At 44.7% G+C, this 23,943-nt stretch overlaps 1 protein-coding gene across 1 annotated transcript in view; it reads left to right on the forward strand.

Annotated features, from left to right (window-relative positions):
* Positions 1-23,943, forward strand: part of PRAG1 (PEAK1 related, kinase-activating pseudokinase 1) — an 86,285-nt gene that overhangs the window by 23,171 nt on the left and 39,171 nt on the right. The window contains exon 3 of the mRNA XM_060236962.1: positions 15,914-17,706. Within this exon, the coding sequence (XP_060092945.1) occupies positions 15,914-17,706 (1,793 nt within the window). The remainder of the gene's footprint in view (positions 1-15,913; positions 17,707-23,943) is intronic.

Below are 23,943 nucleotides of genomic sequence, written 5' to 3' on the forward strand. Positions count from 1 at the left end.
AGGCCTTTCAGAAATAAGCCTATAAAGCAGAGCTAACAGCTGAGATTTACGGTAGTATTTTCTAATAATTGGTGTTTCCAAGTCACGTTTAATAGGATTTTTCTCATTGTACGTCTCTTTCCTCCAGCAAGCCACCCCACCCCCAGCCCTTATGAATTGGTCAGATTTAAAAATTGAGCTAGTTCTTCAGTCAGAAGAGTCAGAGACAGAAAAAGAAATGGCAGGAGTACCTCAGTTTTCTGTATTCTGATCTCCTGAGAAAAGCTAAGAGAGCCAGTGTGGTGTAATGGTTCAGAGTGTTTGGAGTTAGGATTGCCAATCCCCAGTTGGGGGCAGGGGATCCCCCAGTTTGGAGGCCCTCCCCCCCACTTCAGGTCATCAGAAAGCGGAGAGGAAAGGCAGATGTCTGCTGGGTGCTCCATTATTCCCTGTGGAGACAGATTCCCATAAGGTATAATGGAGAATTGATCTGTGGGTAACTGGGACTCTGGTGGAGGGGGTTGTTTTTTGAGGTAAAAGCTCCAGATTTTCAGCATAGCATCTGATGCCTCTTCCCAAAAACACCCTCCAAATTTCAAAAGGATTGGACCAGGGGGTCCAATTCTATGAACCCCCCCAAAAAGGTGCCCTAGCCATTATTTCCAATGGAGGGAAGGCATTTAAAAGGTGTGCGGTCCCTTTAAATGTGATGGCCAGAACTCCCTTTGGAGTTCAGTCATGTTTGTCACAACCTTGCTCCTGGCTCCACCCCCAAAGTCCCCAGATATTTCTTGAATTGGACCTGGCAACCCTATTTGGAGTAGTGTCGGGGAGCCCTGGGTCATGCTGTGGAAGCTTGCTGGGTGACCTTGGGCCAGTCACACTCTCTCAGCCTCATCCTACCTTACAAGGTTGTTGGGAGGATAAAATGGAGGAGAGGAGAATGAGGTGAACCACTTTGAATCCCCATTGGGGGGGAAGGCAGGGTACAACTGCATTGAATATGTAAACAAAGTAGAAACCTTTTTGGCTGTTTCTCCAAACCTTTTCCTGAAGCCCCGATATTAATCATTGAACGAGGGGTTCTGAATTACTTCATTTCCCCTCTTCATACAAGAGACTGGACAAATATTTGTCGATCTCCTTTCAAGTATCAAAAGGAGCCTCTGTGCAGTATACCTTGAGATTTCTGCACATTCTTTTATACGTTTGGGTATTTTGCGATAATGTCAAAGTACATATTTGTGTAAAAGATTGTGCTGCATTAGTCACCGAGATAATGATTTCACTGACACATAGTGATAATCTTATATTTTACATTTCTCGCGGTAATGCCAGTTGTGTATACAGATTGTTATTAATGTGTCACTTCATCCGTTGTTTACTCTTTTAGTCGTAGATTTCATCACAGTGAGCTGTGTATTTAACCAAGGACCAATCTGTCCATTAAATGCCTATGATACTTTAGGTGATTCATTCAAACTGCATATAAAATGTTGGGCCAAGAAAAGTGAGCCATCGATTCTCATTTATGGAGTTGCTGTCTCTGGGCTGGGAGATTCTTGGCAACTGAGGGGTGGAGTCAAGAGGATCAGAGTCAATGCTCCCTCTAAGCTGTGGAGTCTTGTGAGCAAAAATTCTACTTGGTGAGCTAGTAGCATTAAAGTTCTGAGCGAGTGAGTCGACTACAAAAATTGGTTTGCTCTGAGGCCATTTTTTCTGAGCTAAGACAAAAATTTCTGAGCCAGATGCTAAAAAACTATGAGCTAGCTCACACTAACTCAGCTTAGAGGGAACACTGATCCAGTTTGGGGAGGGGATGGACCATAGCTAAGTATGATACCATAGGGCAGGGGTGTCAAACATGTGGTTCAGGGGCTGAATCAGGCCCCCAGAGGGCTCCAGTCAGGCCCCCAAGCAACTGGTTGTCATCTGCTTCCTTCTCCCTATATCTTGCTTCCTTTTGCGTAACAGTTCGCTTTGCAAGGCTTGTTCAATTGCACAGGAGTTACAAACCAAAACCTCTATTTTCTCCATTGACTGAGGAAAGGGGGGAGACAGAGCTTGCTTTGCCCGGCTCTCTCAATTGCACAGCAGAACTACTGAGCCAAGCCTCTCTTCCTTCTGTTGGCTGAGGCTGCCCCCGAGTCTCCTGGGGAAGGACGGAAAGAGCCAGAGCTTCCCTTGCCTGGTTCCCTGGATCCCATGGAAGAAATACAAAGAAAGAACTTTTAAGATCAATAAATGCTAATGTTTTAAGCATGTTTTACGTTTTTTAAAAATATATATATTTTTGTTTGTCTGTGCACTTTATAAAGTTTATATCTCTGCTACTTAATCTTAAATAGGTACATACCTGGCCTGGGCTGACATGGCCCAGCCTGACATGACCCAGCCCAACAAGGTCTCATTTATGTCAGATCTGGCCCTCATAACAAATGAGTTCGACAACCCTGCCATTGGGTTTGCCCTCCACAGCAGCCATTTTCTCCAGGTTAATGGCTTCTCTGTTGTCTGGAGATCAGTTGTAATTCCAGGAGTATGTCAGTAAGAGTTGGTTTAAACCCTGCCCTTTACTACCTGAAGGAGTCCCGGAGCAGCTTACAATCACCTTCCCTTCCTCTCACCACAACAGACACCCTGTGAGTTAGGTGGGGGCTGAAGGAGCTCTGAGGGAACTGTGACTGGCCCAAGGTCACCTAGCTGGCTGCATGCGGAGGAGCGGGGAATCAATCCCTGTTTTCCAGATTAGAGTCTGCAGGTCTTAACCACTACTCCACAGCTGGCTGTCTCCAGGCTCCACCTAAAGGTCTGTAACCTCCACCTGGAGATTGGCAGCCCTACTTACGATTCTCTGGCCTTGTCACTGGATGTCTTCAAAGCGTAGATAATGTAGCATCCTCCTTGGGGACCAGGGTTCTCTCTCCTGTGAGACAGAGAGAAATTCAAAAAGTGCATATATCCCTATCTGCATGATTTCTATGACTATACAAGATGAGTGGGGGAAGACAATAGGCTGGAAATGTGAGAAATCCTTTTTTTAAAATCCGGGTTCTAAAATTTAAGCAATGTCAAAGCGTGCTTTTGGTCCAAGGACACGTGATGCTGTTTTAACGAAGCAAGTCATAGCCTGGTCAGTGTCTGGTTGGGAGACTTGCCCGAAAGCTTCACATAATCCTTTCTTGGCTTGGAAAAAAAGGAAGAATGGAATGTAAGAAGGAATCTCCTGCCAATTCTGCCTTAAACCTAGATAACAGGAGCAGCGGCATGGTGGCATTTATCTCTAGAGAGAGAAGAGCAGGCCTTTCAGTGGGACATGTTTTGTGAATATATTGGATTATTACTCAACATCGTGCGTAATTTGTTAATGTATGCCCCTCAACACGCCGTTATTACCCAACACTGTAGATACATTGCTGCAGAAGCCTGTCACACTCAAATGGTACAAGCACTTAACACTGAAGTTGCAGACTGGGGCATTCAACGTATGTTTTGGCCCCAAAAGGGCAGCTGCACAGTGGTGTTGTGTTGGAGCTGCTGGGCTAGGGAAGGCGGAGTTATCTTGCACCATTTTCCCCAGTTGGCTGCCGCTGTAGTCATTCCATTGCTAGCCTAAGAGTGACAGTTCTCCAACAAACTTCAAGAGGAAATTACAACGGGAGATGGCTGAACTTGAGTTCATTCACAAGTTCAGAACAGTGGACTCCCATCAGAGTTGAATAAGGACTTAGGATTCTTATCTCGTACAGATGCTAACGTTCTGCCCCACAAGTATATCCTCTGTGCTCTAATCAAGCTGATGGCAATTAGGGATGGGCATAAACTAGCTCACAAACTAAAGTTTGTGATGCATTTTGGCCAGTTTGAGAACTCAAGTTCATGGCAAATCAACCAGCACGAAATTTCCACAAACTTTCAAGTAGTTTGTAGCGGTTCATGAATGGATAAATTTCCAGACAGACTGTCTCCACTCAATCTAAATGGCAAAGCAACAGAAGGGGCAGAATTTGGAGGGCATGTAGAGGAGTATCCGGGGGAATGATCCCAGCAACATTGATGTTTCTGGCTTGCAGAGGATCCATTCTATACCCGCGCATCATTTCCCCATGTTGTACAAATCTGAGTGTCCTTAGCTAATAAAAGACAGCCAGCCAAAGTCCTGGTGAAGGAGGAAGAAAAAACGTTTATTGCAATGAATTGAGAGCAGAGCCAGGACAAAGCCTGCAATACTAAGCTGCTCTACTTTCTTTCAAGACAGTCACAAACTTATATAACCTTGATGTTATCATATATACATACTAATTGGCTGCAGCATCCAGCATAATTTTATCGCGAGAGTCAGCTATACACTGCCATTGATACATCTTGCCAGACTGGCAACAGCTCATTGGCTAAAAACTGTGGCATAGCAAAAAAAAAAATTCTGCTTTGCATGCACCTCCCAAATCATTTATAGCAGGGGTGGCCAACGGTAGCTCTCCAGATGTTTTTGCCTACAACTCCCATCAGCCGCAGCCATTGGCCATGTTGCCTGGGACTGATGGGAGTTGTAGGCAAAAAACATCTGGAGAGCTACTGTTGGCCACCCCTGATTTATAGCCTGACCCTTCTATTTCCTTTATGGGGGAAACAATGAAGGGAGGGAAGGAAGAAGAGAGACCCAAGACCCAGGTAATAGGGTGATTGTGGTGAGAAACTCAAGTTGAAAGTGGAGCATTATGGCAGTGGTTCTCAACTTTTTTGGTCTGATGACCCCCTCACATTCATATTTAGTTGGTATGGTGACCCATCCAAGGCTAGCTCAAGATTTTTGAAGACCTAGACAAGCTGTGGCTTTGGCAGCCATCTAGATCAGCCTTCTGTTTTCTACAATGGCTAACCAAATGTTTGTAGAAAGCAGCAAACTTCATACAAAAGGGCGTGGCTGCCCCTACTACAAATTCTAAGAGAGTGGTGTTTCAATATATGCAGCCTTTGGCCAGCCTCTCCTTCTCCATTACCCCCTCTGATTCCCCCTAAGATTATAGGAAACTCACTCTAGCAACCCTCAAGACACGTTTTACTGGATCAACGCATGTATGCAATGAAGCAAAGAATAACAATGTGTGTCATGGAAGATACTGTTTCCAGGGTCAGATCTTGGTTTCTGTTACAAAAAAAAGCAATGGAAAGGGCAGGGAGGTCATTATGGAGGGCTGGACTACAACCCAGTTGGAGGGGTTTTGTGACCCACTGGTTGGAAGACAGTGTCTTAAAGCAACAGAATGTTAAGTGGATCCACATAGATATACATAGAGGCAAGACTTTTTTTGTAAAAAAGCCCAGCAGGAACTCATTTGCATATTAGGCCAAACCCCCTCATATCATCATGGTTTCACACAGGGTTTTTTTGTAGAAAAGCCCAGCAGGGACTAATTTGCATATTAGACCACACACCCCTGACACCAAGCCAGCTGGAATTGCGTTCCTGCTCAAAAAAAGCCCTGCATAGAGGAGTTCCTTTTAAATGTTCTTTTCATGCCTTGGCTTAGATTTCTCCTATTGTCCCCTTGCTGGTTTATATTATAGAAGGTATCAACAGAAACATAAACTTATGCTCTAGGTTTTATTTAACTAGCAGCTTGGTGTGCTAACCCCCAAATAACTGTCCAGGTCCCATTGTTTTCAGTGAAACCTGCAGTTGGATAAATGCGCTTATAATTGCAGTTTCAACAGAGAAGTTGAATAGAGAACTTCAGTTGGTATTGTCTGAATGAATGGCTGGTGTAATGTAAATATTGCCTCTGTTCTGAGCACTTGCTCTGCAGGGGAAGAATTGTGGTGCAGTGGTAGCTTATTTGCATTGCACGCAAAAGTTCTCAGGTTGAGAACCAGAATCTGCAATAAAGGCATTGTGTTGTAGGCGGTTCTGAAATATCATTAGCTGAGGCTATGAAGGGCCCTGCCAATCAAAGTAGACAGTGACTACATCTGTACAGTGATGATTCCATGGCGTGCTCTGTTCTCTTGGGCATACACACTTTTTATGAATTTGAGGTTTCTTCCAAAGAGCAGGTTCCTCAGAGGTGATAGCACCAATGCAGTGGCAGAACAGGGAGCACCTAAAACTGGCACAGAGAATTGATGCGACCAGTTCTGATTATACACTTCAGCCATAGAATGACATTTCCTGAATCCAGCCATCTGTCAGTGCCCGGCATGCCTGGTGCAATAACATCATTTCTGGGTGACATCGCCGGGCACAGGCACGTTGCAGGGACACTCCAATATTTGTGTAAAAAACTCTGTGGCCAGAGTTATGCTGCTCTGGTGCTCTAGGTCTGGAGCTCTGTGCTCTAGGTCTGTGCTCTAGGTCTGGAGACCGTGCAAAAGAGAGCAACCAAAATCATTTGGGGGTTGAATCACTTTCTCTTTGAGGAAAGACCAAAGAGCCCAGGGCATTTCACTTAAGGAATAAGGAGAATGAGGCAATATGATGGAGGTTTATAAAATTATGCATGTGTAACAAAAGTGGGGAAAGAGAGCTTTTTCTTCCTTTCCCACACTACCAGAACTCAGGGACTCTGAGCTACTCTGATGGGCAGTAGATTCAGGAGAGACAAAGAAGCACTTATTTTCTTCAACAAATAATTCAGTTGTGGAATACAGTGTCAGTGGACGAAGCGATTGCCACGAACATAGATGACTTTCAAAGAGGATTAGAAAGATTCATGGCGGTTAGGTCCTTTGTTGGCTACTTGCCGTAGTGATGAAAGGGAACCTTTGAATCCCAGTGCTAGGAAGTAAGGTGAAGTGAAGGCCTTGGCCTCTAAGCCCCGTTTGTTGGCCTTCTGTGTTGACCACTGTGTGGAAGAAGATTCTGGACTAACTGGATCACAGGTCTGATCTAGCAATGCACTTGTTATGACCGGGAAACAAAAATTGCACAGCAACATGTTCTTGCTAAAATATACAGTAATGTAAGCTGGTGATTCTCAAAGAGCGCAGTCATGCGCTGCAAAAGAAAAAAAAGTGCCTTGAAAAATTAAGCCAGCATGTTGGATGTGTCCACCAATTTGTACCTCTTGAAGTGGGAAGCCCCCCCCCCCCCACAACACTGGTCCCTCCTTCCTCTGTCAATGTATCTTCATGACAGAGCAGGGGTGGCCAGACTTGCTTAGTGTTAAGAGCTGCAGAATAAATGTCAGATGTTTGAGAGCAGGAAGGAAGGCAAATAGATGGGGGGAGAGAGAGATGAAAAGAAAGCAGCTTTAACTTTAAATGCATTCTCCAAGCTGCCAGCTGGCTTGGCTTGGAGAAGTGATTTAAAGAGAGAAATGCCTTCTCCAAATGGGCCAATGGGGTGGTGGGAACTTTTTCACACAATGAAAGAGCCACAGTTTGGCCACCCCTGTGATAGAGGGAGCAAGGATCCCCTGGGATTCTCTGGCATAGCCTACTGATACAGAGTAACCCCAGAGGGATCATCCCTGCCTGGAATGTATATTCAGTCCTGAGCCCTGCCTTCCAAGTTGGTTTGGATCAAAAATCCTCTTGAGAGTAAGAATAAAACGTTTCTCCAATTTTCAACACAGAAATACATTGTGAAGCTTTTTCATACCCTTCCCCAGTTATCCAAAGTTCCCGAAACATGGCTATCAGATTCCATTACCTGTGCAGAGAAGATGGGCAGTGACACTTCCCATTCTCAGAAATAAATAGCATAAGACAGTTTGTAGGTTTATGCCTTAAATATCACATAGAAGGTGACCTTTCAGCAGTTCCTGCAATATATTATTAGCTTTAGTGGTATTTTTCTACTGTGCGCCGTGAAAGCGAAAGCCATTTCTATTCTTAAAGTGCAGATTAATGAAATTAAAGGTCATCCACTAGGAGAATCAACTGAAAGGTGTAATAGCCTTTCATATGAACGGAAAGGGAACCTCAGTGAGCGATTTCATGTGGTGGGTTGTATTGCATTTATTGGGCCTGCTAACAGTGGATCCAGCCTACCATTCAGTAACATGCAGTGTTCCCTCTAAGCCAGGGGTGGCCAAACTTGCTTAACATAAGAGCCACAAAGAATAAATGTCAGAGGTTTGAGAGCCGCAAGGGAGGGAGGGACAGAGGAAAAATTGAAAGAAAGGTGGAAAGAAAGCAAATATATAAGGGGGGGGGGGAGAGGTGGAAAAAAAAATCAATTTTAACTTTAAATGTATTCTCCAACTCCCTGGCTGGTTTGGCTTGGATAAGTTATTTAAAGAGAGAAATCAGTTCTTCAAGATGGCCAATGGGGCAGTGGGGGCTTTAAGAGCCACCGAATATATGTGAAAGAGCGACATGTGACTCCTGAGCCGCAGTTTGGCCACGCCTGCTCTAAGCTGAGTTAGTGTGAGGTAGCTCACAGTTTTTTAGCCTCCAGCTCACACATTTTTTGTCTTAGCTCAGGAAAAATGCCCCCAGAGCAAACTAATTTATGCAGTAGGTCACAACTATAATGCCAGTAGCTCGCAAAGTAGAATTTTTGCTCGCAAGACTCCACAGCTTAGAGGAAACCTTGGTGACACGGTGTGGAATATTTTGCAGAAACTGGTTCCGTGCAACCAGACATGGGACTGGAACACTAATCAGTGCCTCCATCCAATATATGGCATAAAAGCATGGTGGTTTTTGTTTGTTTTTATATTTCCCCTCCTGCTAACTTGCTTCTAGTTGCAAAACAGTTATGTTGTTACACTGTGTGGCTGGAGTGATTTCAAATACAGTAGTATGGGCATTGGTTTGAAATTGTACCTCAGTGTTAAGAATACTTCTTCCTGACCTGGATGACCCAGGCTAGCCTGATCTTGTCAGATCTCTGAAGATAGCTGGGATTGGCTGTGGTCAGGGCTTTTTTTTGTAGCAGGAACTCCTTTGCATATTAGGCCACACATCCCTGATGTAGCCAATCCTTTAAGACAGGGGTCCTCAAACTACAGCCCGCGGGCCAGATGTGGCTCGCCGGGTTATGGCAAAATCAGACCGGAAGTGACGTTCGACCTAAACTCGCGTTAGCAACGCACACTTCCGGCACTGGGCTGAGGCGGCGGAGACAGAGTGTGAGGTGATACTGAGGTGAGGTGAGTTCTCAGGCCGGGGTGTGTGGTGTGGGGAAGGGAGAGAGATGCAGAAGACTGAGAACTGACGGCCCGCGGCCTTGTAAAGTAACGGCAGTCCGGCCCTCCAACAGTCTGAGGGACAGTGAACTGGCCCCCTATTTAAAAAGTTGGAGGACCCCTGCTTTAAGAGCTTACAGTAGGCCCTGGAAGAACAGCCCTGGAAGCTCTTGGAGGATTGGCTACATCAGGGGTGTGTGGCCTAATATGCAAAGGAGTTCCTGCTACAAAAAAAGACTTGGCTGTGGTTAATGCTTGAATGGGAGACTCCCAAGGAAGTCCGGGATTGTTATGCAGAGGCAGCCAATGGCAAACCACCTTGTTAGTCCCTTGCCTTGAAAACCCCTGGGGGGGTTTGCTATAAGTCAGCTGTGACTTTGATAGTGCTTTCCACCAAGAGTACTTCCTTTGTGTCCTGAAGGTCACATTCCATCCTTGGCATCTGCAGTTAAACGATCTCGACTGGTAGGTGTTGAGAAGAGACCTTTCAGTGCATCAGGCTCTGGGGAACCACTACCAGCCAGAGTAAGCAGTACTCATCTCGGTGGACTCAGAAGAAGGCTACTTTTACTATGTTTGCCGTGGGACATTTGGGCAGCTTTCTAAAAATTCCTTTCTGTTTCCTTTTAGATTCTTAAGATGTTTCGCCTGGAATGTCCTGGTCCTTCTTCAGATTTTGTTTTATGCAAAATGTGGTGGCAGTTTTAATTTTAGATGAGGCTTCTTCAGTAAAGAAAAGACCACAAAGATTGGCGGAACAAGCAATTTGTATCCCACGCCAAGCCGAAAGTATTCAAGTTCTCATGAGCAAAATAATTTTAAAAATCATATCTTGTAAAACTCTGCCTTCAAGTGTAACAGCAAAATGGGCTGCCAAGCAAATAAAGTAGCATGGAGTGGGGGAAGGTTGTAATGTCGAAGGGCTGCTGTTAGACCATCAGAGACCTTTTTCATTTTTAAAAGCCTTTTTCTAGCTGTCTTTACTGTTGAGAAACTGAGGCAGTCGTATCCTGCGAAGCCACAAAACTTTAAAAAGGACAAAGAAGCCATATACTAAGCTTTAGTGATTTTGAAATATGTTTTAACATTTTCAGGTGTGGTTTATGATTTTGAATTTTGGGGATGATGTAGAACAAGAAGAATTGCAGATTTATACCCCACCCTTCTCTCTGAATCAGAGACTCAGAGCGGCTTACAATCTCCTTTATCTTCTCCCCCCACAATAGACACCCTGTGAGGTGGGTGGGGCTGAGAGGGCTCTCACAGCAGCTGCCCTTTCAAGGACAACCTCTGCCAGAGCTATGGCTAACCCAAGGCCATTTCAGCAGGTTCATGTGGAGGAGTGGGGAATCAAACCTGGTTCTCCCAGATAAGAGTCCGCAAACTTAACCACTACACCAAACTGTAGCTCAGTTGCCCACCTCCAGGTGGGGCCTAGAGTCCCCCCAGAATTATAACAAAGATCTATTCACACGCACACACCCGGCCACTAACAAGGAGGAAGGGCTGCCAGATCCAGGTTAAGAACCCCCTGGAGATTTGGGAATGGAGCCTGGAGAGGACAGGGACTTCAGTGGGTTGATATACCATAGAGTTCACCGAAGCAGCCATTTCCTCTGGGGAACTCTCTATAGTCTGGAGTTGAGCTGTAATTCCAGGGGAGCTCCACGTCCCAACTAAAGGCTGGCATCCCTGGTTTCTCTGGACAAAATGCAAAGCACCAAACTTTCTTGTGGAAGAAAGTTCTCCTTGGCCTACAGAAGGCTCTGTGGGATGCAGAATGATTTCACACTTCATTGAGCAAAGTGATCGATCCCAGCCCATATTTTTTCCATAAGATCTGCCGTGGGGGAAGGATTGCGAAATGAGTAAAGGTCATATCAAATGTAGTGCAGTATGTTCTCAGTTTGATCCTTTTCACATTTCCTCAGAGATTAAGTTCGCCTGAGATAAAAGGACTCCCTTCCATTTAAGTATGCAAGGGATTGCAGCCATAAGGTCTTTCTGTATCAGGATATAAAAGGGGTTTGGTGCATATATTAGGTAACTTCTTTGGTTATATATAATGATAGTTTTTATTTATTTTTGTTAATTTGTATTCAGCCCTTTCCCTTAACGGGCTCAGGGCAGATAACAACAAAAGTTAAAACAATTAAAAACTACAAACTAAAACCATAAAATAGAATAAAACAACATATATGTCACAGGTGGCAGTTTCTATCGGGCGCATTCTGTATATCAGTACAACAATAGGCCCGGAGAAGGAATAATAAATTAAGATTAAAATAAAATAGCATCATGACAGGCAAGAGAGGCCAAGCAGTTGCCTAGGGTTGCCTTTTTTCTGCCAGCACTCCAGTAGCTGGCATGAGGGAAAAAGTTAAATGCTGTCCACATTTGCATAATGTCACTTCTGGGAAAAATCAGAAGTGATGTCATACCTCTTTTAAGAGCACCAGAAACTTTGTGGCAAAACCATAGAATTTCCATTATTTCTAGAGATGACTAGAATAACTTCCAGGGAAAGTCCACTCTAGGAATCACTAAAAACCAGATGGTATTCCTGGAAGTGACATCATACTGTCTTCAACAGATCCCCCTCCCCCCCCCCCCACACACACGTCTTCTCCTCTCAAGACTCCTACTGGTGGCCGGACTCAAATGACTAGTTTTATAAATTATTTTCCAGACACAAGCGATGTGGCTGTCTTTTCTGGGAAGATGGTTTGTGGTTCTTTGTGCTTCTTTCTAAGGCTTCCCTTAATATAGATGCTTTACATTCAAGCAAGGCTTTCTGAGCTGCTTTTATTGCTTTTTCAATAAACCAGGTGCTACTTTACAGAAAATGACGCCTACGCCTTTGTAAGGCTCATAACAGATGAGAGTGGTGATGAGGCTATTTTACAGCACGAAGCAGAGGGGAAATTATCAGTGGCCCTGAACCTGGGTAAATTGCCTTCTTCCGTAATAAAATTAAAATGGCCAACGACTCATTGATAACCTCAGTGAATAGTTTTCTCACTTTCCCATTCATTCTTCCTTGTCGTTTAATCAGTTTAAATCAGGTCTCAGATTCAGCAGGAGCTCACAGGAGTGTGGCTCCTGAACATTTCTGAGGGTTCCCCCTCCTCCTCTCCACCTATCCTGTCCACTGAATAGTAGGTGCAGCTGTATAACAATCTCTGGATTAGGAGAGTGGGCAACCAGCTAGCCACTAGGAGCTTTGCCACTCCCCCAGCAGCCCTCATTAACCCCTGGAGAAGCCCACACCATCCTTTCCTCACTTATATGATTCTGGGTGGCAGGTGGCTTGCTGGCCTTTTGACTGTAGTGGAGGGGTAGCCTAGGCGAGCGAGGCCTGCTTGGGCTGGCTGGATCTCTAGCCAGCCCAAGCAGGCCTCGCTCGTCCAGGGCTCTCCTTTTTTGCTTTGGATTGCTTTTGGCAGGGAGGGGAGGCATTTGCTAATGAGCTCCACCACCTATTTTTCTACAAAATGACCCCAGAGTTTAATCCTGCTCCTCAGACCTAGTTCTCACTGTGGTGGTTAGATTTCTGTCTCAATTCAGACTGCAGGCTGTACCACATTGTACAATGATCCTACTTAAAAACATTCCCTCTTACATACGAAAATAACTTACAAAGGAGAAGGCTGGAGTAGAACCCTTGCCATGACACACCGCTTTTATGTGAACAGAGGATGCTGTTTATACAGAATAGCATTAAGTCACCTGGGTCCTCATCTGTAATCTGAAGTGGTACAGCTCAGACAATTTTTTTACCTTCTCCTTGAGAACTAAGCCTTCGTTATAAATGTACTTAGAACAGCTCTTTTTAATGTAGAATGAGACACAAGAGTTTCCAAACCAGTATCTGGCAACCCAGAAGGTAGTAAACTAGCTCCTCCAGTAAGGATTACACTAAATGTTTTTTTTTCTGTGATGTGCTAGCTTGCTCGATGCAGAGTACTTTCAAACATATGAGCTACTGATCCACCACTGGTACAATACTGGACTTTATTATTTTGGTCGGGCACTTTGATTTTGCATAATTTGAAGAATGGTTCTCAGTCCTTCTCAGGTTTCCATTTCTTCAGTGGATACGTCATCAGATCGTCTGTTCCTGAATACACCAGAAAATATGGGAAAGAAAAGGACAAAATAGGGTTGACGGCATGATTTGAAAAATACGTTGTGGGTTTGACCCATCAGAGGGCATAGCCTGGTAGATCAAAGCCTGTGGTTCATGGAAAGAAGTGGTAAAACCATAGAACCTTCCAGGTTAAAACCTTAAGAGTCAGAATGCCTCGTTTATTCAAAGTACTTTCTGAACCTGAGGCGATAATTACGAAGTGGGCAGGTAAAATACCTGATTGTTGACAACCTTGAGGTGAGGTAATGCCTGTCTTTTATAATGTACTTAGTATGACAGTGTTTATAGTAGGCAGCCTTGAGCAAAACAGAACTCATCGTAGAGTGCTCATAGATTACAGTGGGGGAAGAGTGACGCTGTAATGTAAATGCAGGGCTTTTTTTGAGCACAAATGCAGGCTTTGCATCGGGGTGTGGCATAATATGCAAATAAGTTCTTGGGCTCTAAGCCCTGTGTGAAACAACAGTAATGTCACGGTGTGTGGCCTAATATACAAATTAGTTCCTGCAAATGTATGTCCCCTTGGTTGGATCATGCCTCTTACAGTTAGTGCAAAAAGCACAGGAAGGACAAATGTCAAGAACTAAAAGAGATTGGGCATATAGAGGAAGTAATCATAGAACCGTAGAATCACAGTCACAGAGGAGAATAAAGCGTTCCCTTGATTAGTTGAAGGAGATAGGACGGAGGAGGGAGAGTCAGATAAAGCCTCCCTCAATTGGCTGAGGGCTCTTCCCTCTCTTTCTCCGGAATGGAAACAGCCAGAGACAGCGGGGAAAATGTCGTCCTGTAGCAACAGACCAAATACAGACAGAAATATAGGGGAGGAAAGAAAGAGACAGAGAAAGATTGAAGTCCTTTGCTTAAACTAACAACATTATCAAGGACAGACTGTTGGTCTGAAAGGTATCACTGAAGGCCTTTGAGGGAAAACTCATTGAGGCCAGTCCTGACTAGGGCTGCCAGTTCCAGCTTGGTGGGAAATTCCTGGAGATTTTGTGTGGAATTTGAGAAGGGCATAGGAGTTAGGGCTTCAGAGCAGGGTCTGCCAGACCCAGGTTCTTGCTGTTGAAGCTGACTTGGTGATTTCAGACCAGTCACAGATTTTCAGCCTAACCTACCTCACAGGGTTGTTGTGCAAATCAGAGGGGGGAGAGGAGAATGATGTAAGCTTCTTTGGTCCCCCCTATGGTGGAGAAAGACTTTTCCTAGGTAGAGGCTTCAGGGAGTTGATGGAAAACTGAAGTCAGAGGGGCAGATAAAGGGAAGGATATAGGGTTGCCAACCCCAGGTAGGGAAATTCCTGGAGATTTAAGGGGTGGAGTCTGCAGAGAGTGGGGTTTGTGGAGGGGTGGGACCTCAGACAGGTATAATGCCATACACTGCACCTTCCAAACCAGCCATTTCCTCTTGGGGAACCACTGTTGTCAAACTCCAGGTGAGGGCTGTAGATCACTCACAATTACAACTGTTCTGCAGATTATTATTATTATTATTTTATTTATATTCCGCCCATTCCCTCCTGGGGGTTCAGAGCGAAGTACAACAACATAAGTAATAATAAAATCAAAATAACATCACAATAACATCACAATAAAAACCAGTTACAATATTTAGTTAATAGTACAACAGGATGGTCCAGCAAGATGGTATAGCAGGATGGTACAGCAAGATGGCAGAGATAGCTCCCCTAGAGGTGGAGAGGGGAGTAAATGCCTTCACTTTGGTGGGTGGGAAAACAGCAAGGCACCCAGAGCTTCTTTCTACAGCCCATTGTATTTTTCTCTACAACATGCCGTATTCTTAGTTACATTATATAATTGTATAGTCAAAGGGTTCAATCCAGCGCAAAACTTCCAATTGCACTAGAGCTCTTGGCACAAGTGGAAACTCAAGAAAAAGACCACAGTAGCTGCTTGCCCCAAGTCAAACTTATTGCATTTCTGCTAGGTCAGCATATTGTGCAACCAATTTCTAGGTAATATAATATGCAGGGAGGAAAGCACTAGGTATTGTACAAGGTCTTGCACAACTGGAACTGTGTTAACTCCATTAGTTTTTGATTGCACTTCACTGGATCTATGCCAACATAATCTTTCTCAGTAAATGTGAAATGCATGATATATGTGAATCAGAGTGTAGTCCTAACCAGAGCTAAACTCTTGTAAGTCCATAGATTTAAATGGACTTAGCTGCTGAGAATGGCACCAGTAAGCGCAAAGTCCTCTTGATTTCAATGGAAAAGGTTTGTTTAAAGTGCTACCTCAGTAGCCTGTTTGAAATACTCAACTCTGAATCAAACACATTGTAAAAAGAACGGAATAATCTCTGGGAAATCTAAGATTTCTCTGAGCTGTCTTTTGTATTTCTTTTTTTCCCTCCAAGCAGGGCTTTTTCTTGTAGCAGGGACTCCTGTGCATATTAGGCCATGCCCCTCTTAGTCAATCCTCCAAGAGCTTACAGGGCTCTTAGTACAAGACCTCCTGTAAGCTCTTGGAGGATTGGCTACATCAGGGTGTTGTGGCCTAATATGCAAAGGAGTTCCTGCTACAAAAAAAGCCCTGCCTCCAAGTAGCTAAAGCATTTAAAATATTGAAAATTAAAAACTTCACTCTGCAGCCCTGAATATATTTGTCTTTTGTTCACACAGGTCAGCAGGAGAACGGCACCTGGAAAGTGTGTTTTTATAAAATCTGGAGAAGAGCAAAAAGCGTACATAGACCCTTTCAGCAATCATGTCCTAAGGAAGCCTGTTGGTCAGACTCCATTAAGCGAGTGTACTTCATGTGGCCCTTCCTCAGTTGGCACTTCAGTTCCTACAAGCACATCAGAAAGAAATATTACCTTTCCAGTTGAGGTGGATCTACAGCAGGAAGGAAGTAAAGTGCCTGGCAAGGAGAAGTTGTCCTTGCCATATTTGGGACTGTATCATAAGCCATCCATTTTTAGTGACAGGCACATTAATTCAGCTACGGAGTCTTCTGGATACTCTTCCGTGTGCCAAAGAAGGGAGGCCTTAGCTTTCGATAAAGCTGGTGTATCCAACTCTCCAGACTTAGAAAGTGAAGGTGGAGAGTATTGTTCCATCGTAGACTGTTGTGGGGAGTCTTTTGTTCACCAGACCCTAGGTAGTGCGGAAACCAAACCGGCAAGGCCTGAAAGCGAAAATCACATTCTGAAACTTTTGGGGCAAGATGGTGCAGTCAGTACAGAAACGAAGTCCAAGGCAGAAAATTTTGGAGAAGGGGAAAGCAGAGCTTTGGATTCCGATTCAGACTTTCAAAGGGAGAAACGTCCGCACAATTCCATATATAACCGCTTGCGCTCTGAAACAGAAACGTTAGCATTTCTGCCAGGTACCGTGGTAAAAAACAATAGCCCTGTGGATCTGAGCCAGGGAAATCAGTGCTATCCTCTGGACAGGGCGTCTGATCAAATCGAAGGCAGGCCTACAGAAAACGTAAATGCCTCTGCAGGACAGCCACAGACTTGCCATGGTGGCTTTCCCCAGAATGAGCCTATCTATGCTGAAAGCACAAAAAGGAAAAAGGCGCAGTTAGGGAACTCCGGCGCACAACTGATCAGCAATGTTTTAGCATATAGCCCTTCTAAAGAACAAGCAGATAGCCACTGGAGGGAAAGGACGCACCATGTGAGCTCTGAGTTCCAAGATTCTGCCACTCAAGTAGCAGCGACCATTACCATTATGGCCGCCCACACAGAAAATGACAACCGGACAATCTTTCTTAGCAGCCCAGACTCTGCCGTTGGGGTTCAATGGCCATGTGTTAGCCCCAGCTCTCACTCAGAAACTGGGAAAACGTCATCTTTCTTTGATCACGTCGAAGCGCCTCAACAAAGCAGTGAAATGAGCGGGAAAGAAAATGGCCCTGGTCTTCAGGGGCAGACAGCTAATAAGAATATGATGGGTGAGGGCCCTGCCATTCCCCCTAAGTTGTCCAAAGGGAGCCCACCTAGAAACAAAGGGTCTGTCACGCAATTGGCCACACCTCCTGGGGCTGGAACCTGTGAAAGCAGTGGCTGTGAGGATGTTGACATTGTGAAAAATGGGACAGACAATACAGTTGTTGGGCCTTCCTCCCTTCATGTGAACAGTATCTCCTCAGAGGATCCAAATAGAGGTCTGTCCTCCTCCAATTCTGAGAGAAGACACAAATACTACAATCTGTCCTGGAGCAGGCAGTGCAGAATAGAGGAGGAAGAGGAAGAAGAACAGGGACTCTCAAGAAATACTAAGGACATGAAAGTGGAGAATGGGGTAGACGGTCCTTCTTGTTCCGGAGAGTGGGGGAAACAGTCTGCACAAGAGAATAAGATCTGCGGAATGAGCAAATCTGCTTCGTTTGCCTTTGAGTTCCCTAAAGACAAGAATGGCATTGATGACTTTGCGCCACCACCTCCACCTCCGAAGAAACAATTCAGGTACCCAAATTAGGAGTTTGAATGGATGTTGGGTGTGGAGAACAGTAGGCAGTTAAAAAGGTTTCCATATGATCAGTTCAGACAGAGATATGGCAATCTCCCATCCTTGGGAAAACAGTCCTTTTCCTTCATGAGGAATCTTCAGATATTTATGAGTCTTTGATTTGCCTGTCTCATGAAATAATCTTTATGCTGAAAAAAAGAATCACAAGTATGGAAGGTGGTGGGGGGAGGTTTAGTATCCAGGTTGTGCTAATTGCAGTGAAAATATAACTGCTGTAGATAAGACTCCCAATAAGATAAAATAAGATTAGAACTGTTCAACAACACACACACGCTGGAATTAAGACATCGTAGAGGATGAGTGAGAACAAGAAGGCCACCAGACTCTGCCTTTGCACAGTCTCCAAAATGTGGGCCTTAAGATCTATGTGTATACTGTTTGTACACTCACAGGCCCTGTCCCCATGAATCTTGGGGAAAACATCCCCAGTCACACAAATGGCTCCTAAAGGTAAAGGTAGTCCCCTGTGCAAGCACCAGTCGTTTCTAACTCTGGGGTGACATCGCATCACAATTTTTTCATGGCAAACTTTTTACGGGGTGGTTTGCCATTGCCTTCCCCAGTCATCTACACTTTCCCCCCAGCAAGCTGGGTACTCATTTTACCAACCTCAGAAGGATGGAAGGCTGAGTCAACCTTGAGCCGGCTACATGAACCCAGCTTCCACCAGGATCGAACTCAGGCCGTGAGCAGAGTTTAGACTGCAGTATTGCAGCCTTACATGCATGTATTTGTAGATGCATAGATGCTATGCTTTCATTCTGGCAGTTATGCACAGGTAGGGAGGCAGAGCCTGTGTGATTGCTCCACCATAGGGTTGCCACCCGCCAGGTGGTACCTGGAGATCTTCCATGATTACAGTTTGTCTCCAGATGACCAAGATCAATTCCCCTGGAGAAAGTGGGTACATTGTTGGGTGGACTGTATGGCATTATACTCTGTTGAGGTCCCTCCCCTTCTCAAACCCTGCCCTCCCCAGGCTCCACTCCCAAAATCTCCAGGTGTTTCCCAACCCAACGCTGCAGTCTTAACTCTACTACAACCATTGATTTCAGTCTGTCTTTGTCATCTGAAGAGTGTGTGCTTAAACCAGCTTAATTGTTACATACTACTGAAGAACATTGGCCATTACAATTCTGTAAGGAGTTACAAAAACCATTTTTAACATCCGTGCAGAACTACCGTTCTCGTGAGAGCCAGGGTGTGTGTGTGTGTGTATGTGTGTGTGTGTGTGTGTGTGTGTGTGTGTATATATAGCCACAAATTGTTTCAGTCAGCCTCACCCAGTTCCAGTTTATTATCGTCACTGCCTCACAAGACTTTTGTCCATGAATATTCTATTGTTTCTGGCATTGTCTTTTTGGTGGTCAAAGGGAATTCCTTCTTCCCCTTTCACCATCGGAAAAGCTCCTTGGAATTTGGGTCTAATCCAGGGATCTCCAACATTGTGCCCATGAGTGCCATGGCATCTGCCAGCACTTTTCCTGACACCTGCCAGATGTTTGTAGAAAGTAAGCAGGCCTGGGTTGGGCTTTTGCCCACTTAAGGTTTCTGATTGGCTGTGCAGATTGGGTTTTTTTAAACATTGCTTTGGGAGCCCCTGCAGCACAAGCATCTTCACTGTTTGACTGAAGGTAAACTGTAGTAACTATTTTGTGTCTTGCTCTGACTTCCGTGGCAGCCATTTTGTAGCAGCCATTTTTGGTTGCGCCTGCCATGCTGTGTCAGAGTTCCAAAGGTACCCAAAGTCTCAAAAAGGTTGGGGAACCCTGATCTGATCCATGTCTTTTAAGGAATTTACATAGAACAGTCATGATCATATTGGAGACATAAGCTGCAGACATTCTTGGGATTAAGCCCCATTGAATAACATGGGCTTTAACTTCTGACCTGCTTACAGTTGCTTTGTAGAAAAGGCCCAGCAGGAACTCACTGGCATATTAGGCCACACCCTCTGGCATCATTGGAAGTTCTATAGGTTACTTTCCACTAGGGTTGCCAAGTCCAATTAAAGAAATATCTGGGGACTTTGGGGGTGGAGCCAGGAGACATTGGGGGCAGAGCCAGGAACAAGGGTGTGACAAGCATAATTGAACTCCAAGGGAGTTCTGGCCATCACATTTAAAGGGACAGCACACCTTTTTAAATGTCTTCCTTCCTTAGGAAATAATGAAGGATAGGGGCACCTTCTTTTGGGGCTCATAGAACTGGACTCTCTGGTTCAATCGTTCTGAGACTTGGGGAGTACTTTGGTGAGAGGCACTAGATACTATATTGAAAATTTGGAGCCTCTACCTCAAAAAACAGCTCCCTCAGAGCCCCTGAAACCTCCAGATCAATTCCCCATTATACCCTATGAGAATCGATCTCCACATAGGGAATAATGAAGTGCTCAGCAGACGTTTCTGTCCCCCCCCCCCCCACATCCCGTTTCTGGTGACTCTGAAGCGAGGGATTGGCCTCTCTACTCATGAGTTGCTGCCAACTTCTTCAAAGTAACACAGACACACCATACCAAGAGGAAGCCTTTCCGATTGGAGACTGAATCCCCAAGAGGTGGAAAGGCACATGGTCCTCTGGGGGCAGGGCTTCCCCTCGCCAGCCAGCTGACTGGGGGTGGGAAGGAGCCTGGGAAAGCGGAAGAACCCCCACTGGGACCTGGGGATTGGCAAGCCTACTTTCCACATATTGACACAGAACAGTATACAGTGCCATCAGTTGGATTTCATGGATGTGAGTTCTCATGCAATCAGATGAGAGACCTTGTTTTGGCAGGCCCAGCTTCTCCCAGGAGGGGGTGCTTGTGGGTGGCTCTGTATCCCTCACTCTCTTCACAAGCCCATTGGAGGCTGGAGGTGGCAGAGAGAACAGAGCACACGGTCTGGGAGCACGTGGCTGTCTAGTGCCTTCCCTCTGCCAGAGACCTTTTTTTGAGCTGGAGCCCTGGCCAAACCAGCTGGAACTGCATTTCTGTGCGTTCCTGCTCAAAAAAAGCCCTGGTTGCTTCCATAATCATTCATTTGACCAATGTATTACACAAGGACTTCAGATATTATTCAGTTAATATTCAGGTTTTCTTGGAAATCTTCAGCATTTTTTCCGTTATCCTGATACAGCTTATATTCATAACCATTTCTGCTCAAAATCTAATAAAATACGAACGTTTCATTATGTTGGGCATATTACACTTTTAAAAAAAATTTCGCAAGTGTGAATTAACAGCACTTGGGGGTGCTTCCAGTATTTCGTAAGTGATTATTTAGAAGTGACAGTCATACCAGTTTCAGACCTGTTTCAATTAGACAGTGTTGATACAGCAGTTCCCTGTGAGAGATTCTTAGAGCTGGTCTGCATATGATGTAGAACAAGGTTGTCAAATTCCAGATTTGGTACTTCATTATAGATTAGGTGAGTTTTATATATATATTTATTTTATATTATATATATTATTAGGTGTGTTTTATATATATATATATTTCCCCCATGGAAAATGTGCGGATTGTGAATTAGCACATCAGAGAAGACGTATGCTGCTAAACCTTTGTTCATTTAACATGTACACCCCACCTTTCCCTTGATATGAGTCACTGGAAAAGATCATAATGCTAGGAAAGGTTGAAGGCAACAGGAAAAAAGGAAGATACAACATGAGATGGATGGACTCTATCAAGGAAGCTGAGTCCCTCAGACTGATTCCTCACTAGCAAGTTGCTTCTCCGCCGGAGTTCTGTTTTCCCTGACTCAAGCAATCAATTCCCTACCAGTTGCTGTGCGGGTATGTTTTGATCCACAGCTCCTTCCGGTTTCCCTTGCGGCTTCCAGATCTCTCTTAAAAAAAAAAAAAAAGATCAGGAAGCCATGGGGGAAATTTGAGGGAGTCATGGGTAAAAACGTGTCTGTGCAACAACTGGTGGGAAATCGCCAGGGAAAGCAGAAGCCCAGGGGTGGAGCAATTCCCAGTGAGGAATTGGCCTCAGTTTGCTAGACCTGAGCAAGGCTGTTAATGATTGGATGTTTTGGAGGGTCATTAATTTATAGGGTCATCGTAAGTTGGAAGCAGCTTGAGGGCACAACATACACACATACTTTTCCTTTGCTGCTCAAGCTTGCTTGCAATTCCAAATTAAAAACCATACACAGTACATTAAAATCCCATTGACTCTCTGCCCCAAGAAATGCTTGCATCTTGGTTGTCTAGATAGAGGGAGTTATTCAAATCCTGGTTTGCAAGAGAGAGAATAAACCAGTTGGTCATTTTGCCCAGTCTAAATGTCACAGCATACTGCAGATAGAGCCAAACGAAATAATCTTCAATTTCATGGCTCCTACAAAGGAAGGAGGAATGGATGGCACACAAGCCCAAGGATTTCCTGGTTTGTTTCAACACTGGGATATGGCCATTGCATCCTTCTGTTTGCATTTACAGATGCTCCGGTTTTTAGAATTTGCCTTGTTGGAGGAAATGGAAGGGGGAGAAATGGCAGGGGTACAGCTGCCAGATCTGTGCAGGAAATCCTAACAGCTGAATTGAAGCCAAGGCGCTGAATCAGATTCAGGAATCTAGTCAGAAAGGAAATGAGTTGCTTGGTCACAGCAAGGAATATTTTCAACAAGTTTCCTCCCTCCGGATTTAGGGATTCCAGTTTTAGCCAGCCGTGGTTTGTCACTGTGGCACTGATACGCTTAATTTTTGCCATTCAGACCACTTTCTGGAATTTGTACAGACTACTGTGCATAGTCAGCTTGCTTTCGGCGCAGACTAGTGTTCAGCCTTTTTCTCGTATTTGGCTGAGTCTCCCCCCCCCTCCCAATCAGTTCATGATGATGATATTGATGATATTTGATATTGATTATATTGGATTTGAATCTCAGAGTGGCTCACAATCTCCTTTATCTTCCTTCTTCACAACAGACACCCTGTGAGGTGGGTGGGGCTGAGAAAACTCTCACAGAAGTTGCCCTTTCAAGGAAAACTCTGTGAGAGCTATGGCTGACCCAAGGCCATTCCAGCAGCTGCAAGTGGAGGAGTGGGGAATCAAACACGGTTATCCCAGATAAGAGTCCATACAATTAACCACCAGTGTTCCCTCTAAGCTGAGTTAGTGTGAGCTAGCTCACAGATTTTTAGCCTCAAACTCACACATTTTTGTCTTAGCACAGGAAGGATGACCCCAGAGCACTCTAATTTATGCACTAGTGCACAACTTTAATGCCAGTAGCTCACAAAGTAGAATTTTTGCTCACAAGACTGCAGCTTAGAGGGAACATTGTTAACCACTACACTAAACCATGTTGCATGGGTGAGAGAAAAAGAGCATTACAAACATCACACACTTCTCTTCATTTTGAGCACAGGAGCATGCAAAGGATTGCACTGAAGTTCCTCCGTAGCTTCCCTTATACCTGATATTTTGATGGGCTGGCTACCTACATACCTCTAAGCCGGACTGCTGATCCAAGGCCAGGCAGTGTCTTGGCAAGCTGACACTCAGGTGAGGATTGGATGTAACATTAAGCTTTCTGAAGCTGGCCTTTTGGAATGATTCCGGAGGCTGAGTACATGTAAAAACGGTTCACTGGACTGAGTCATCTGGGCAGCTGGCTCAAAAGGAGCAGTGTTTTCTGCTCCACAACCTGAAGCAGGATTTTTTTAAAAAAAAGATTCAGTTTGTCCTTAAGCAAGCTTCACGGATGATTGCTGCTGAAAACAACATTCTCCTGTATACTCGAACAACGAATTATGAGTGTTTTTAAAAGCATGTTGTAGGAATTCAAGGGCTTTTAAAATTCAAGGGTTATCTCCGTTTATTAACAGGAAGTCATCTCAAAGCACTTCTTTTTGCCTTCCCTATCACTGCAATCCAGAAGCATGCCAACCTTCAGGTCGTGGCTAGAGATGTCCTGGGATTACACCTGATCTCCAGACAACAGAGATCAGTTCGCCTGGAGAAAATGGCTGCTTTGGAAGATGGAGTCTGTGGATTATACCTAGCTGGGTCTCTCCCTCTGTTCAAACCCTGCCCTTCCCAGGCTCCACCTCCAAATCTTCAGGAATTTCCTGGCCTGGAGTTGGTAGCCCTACCAGAATGACTTCAACAGGAGTAACACATTTGTACACCATCTTTTCAGTGTTTGACTAATTTCTACATTTACTTGGAATTTTGATGTGCTGC

The sequence above is a fragment of the Heteronotia binoei genome, chromosome 4 (genome assembly GCF_032191835.1).
Source record: "Heteronotia binoei isolate CCM8104 ecotype False Entrance Well chromosome 4, APGP_CSIRO_Hbin_v1, whole genome shotgun sequence".
Lineage (NCBI taxonomy): Eukaryota > Metazoa > Chordata > Lepidosauria > Squamata > Gekkonidae > Heteronotia > Heteronotia binoei.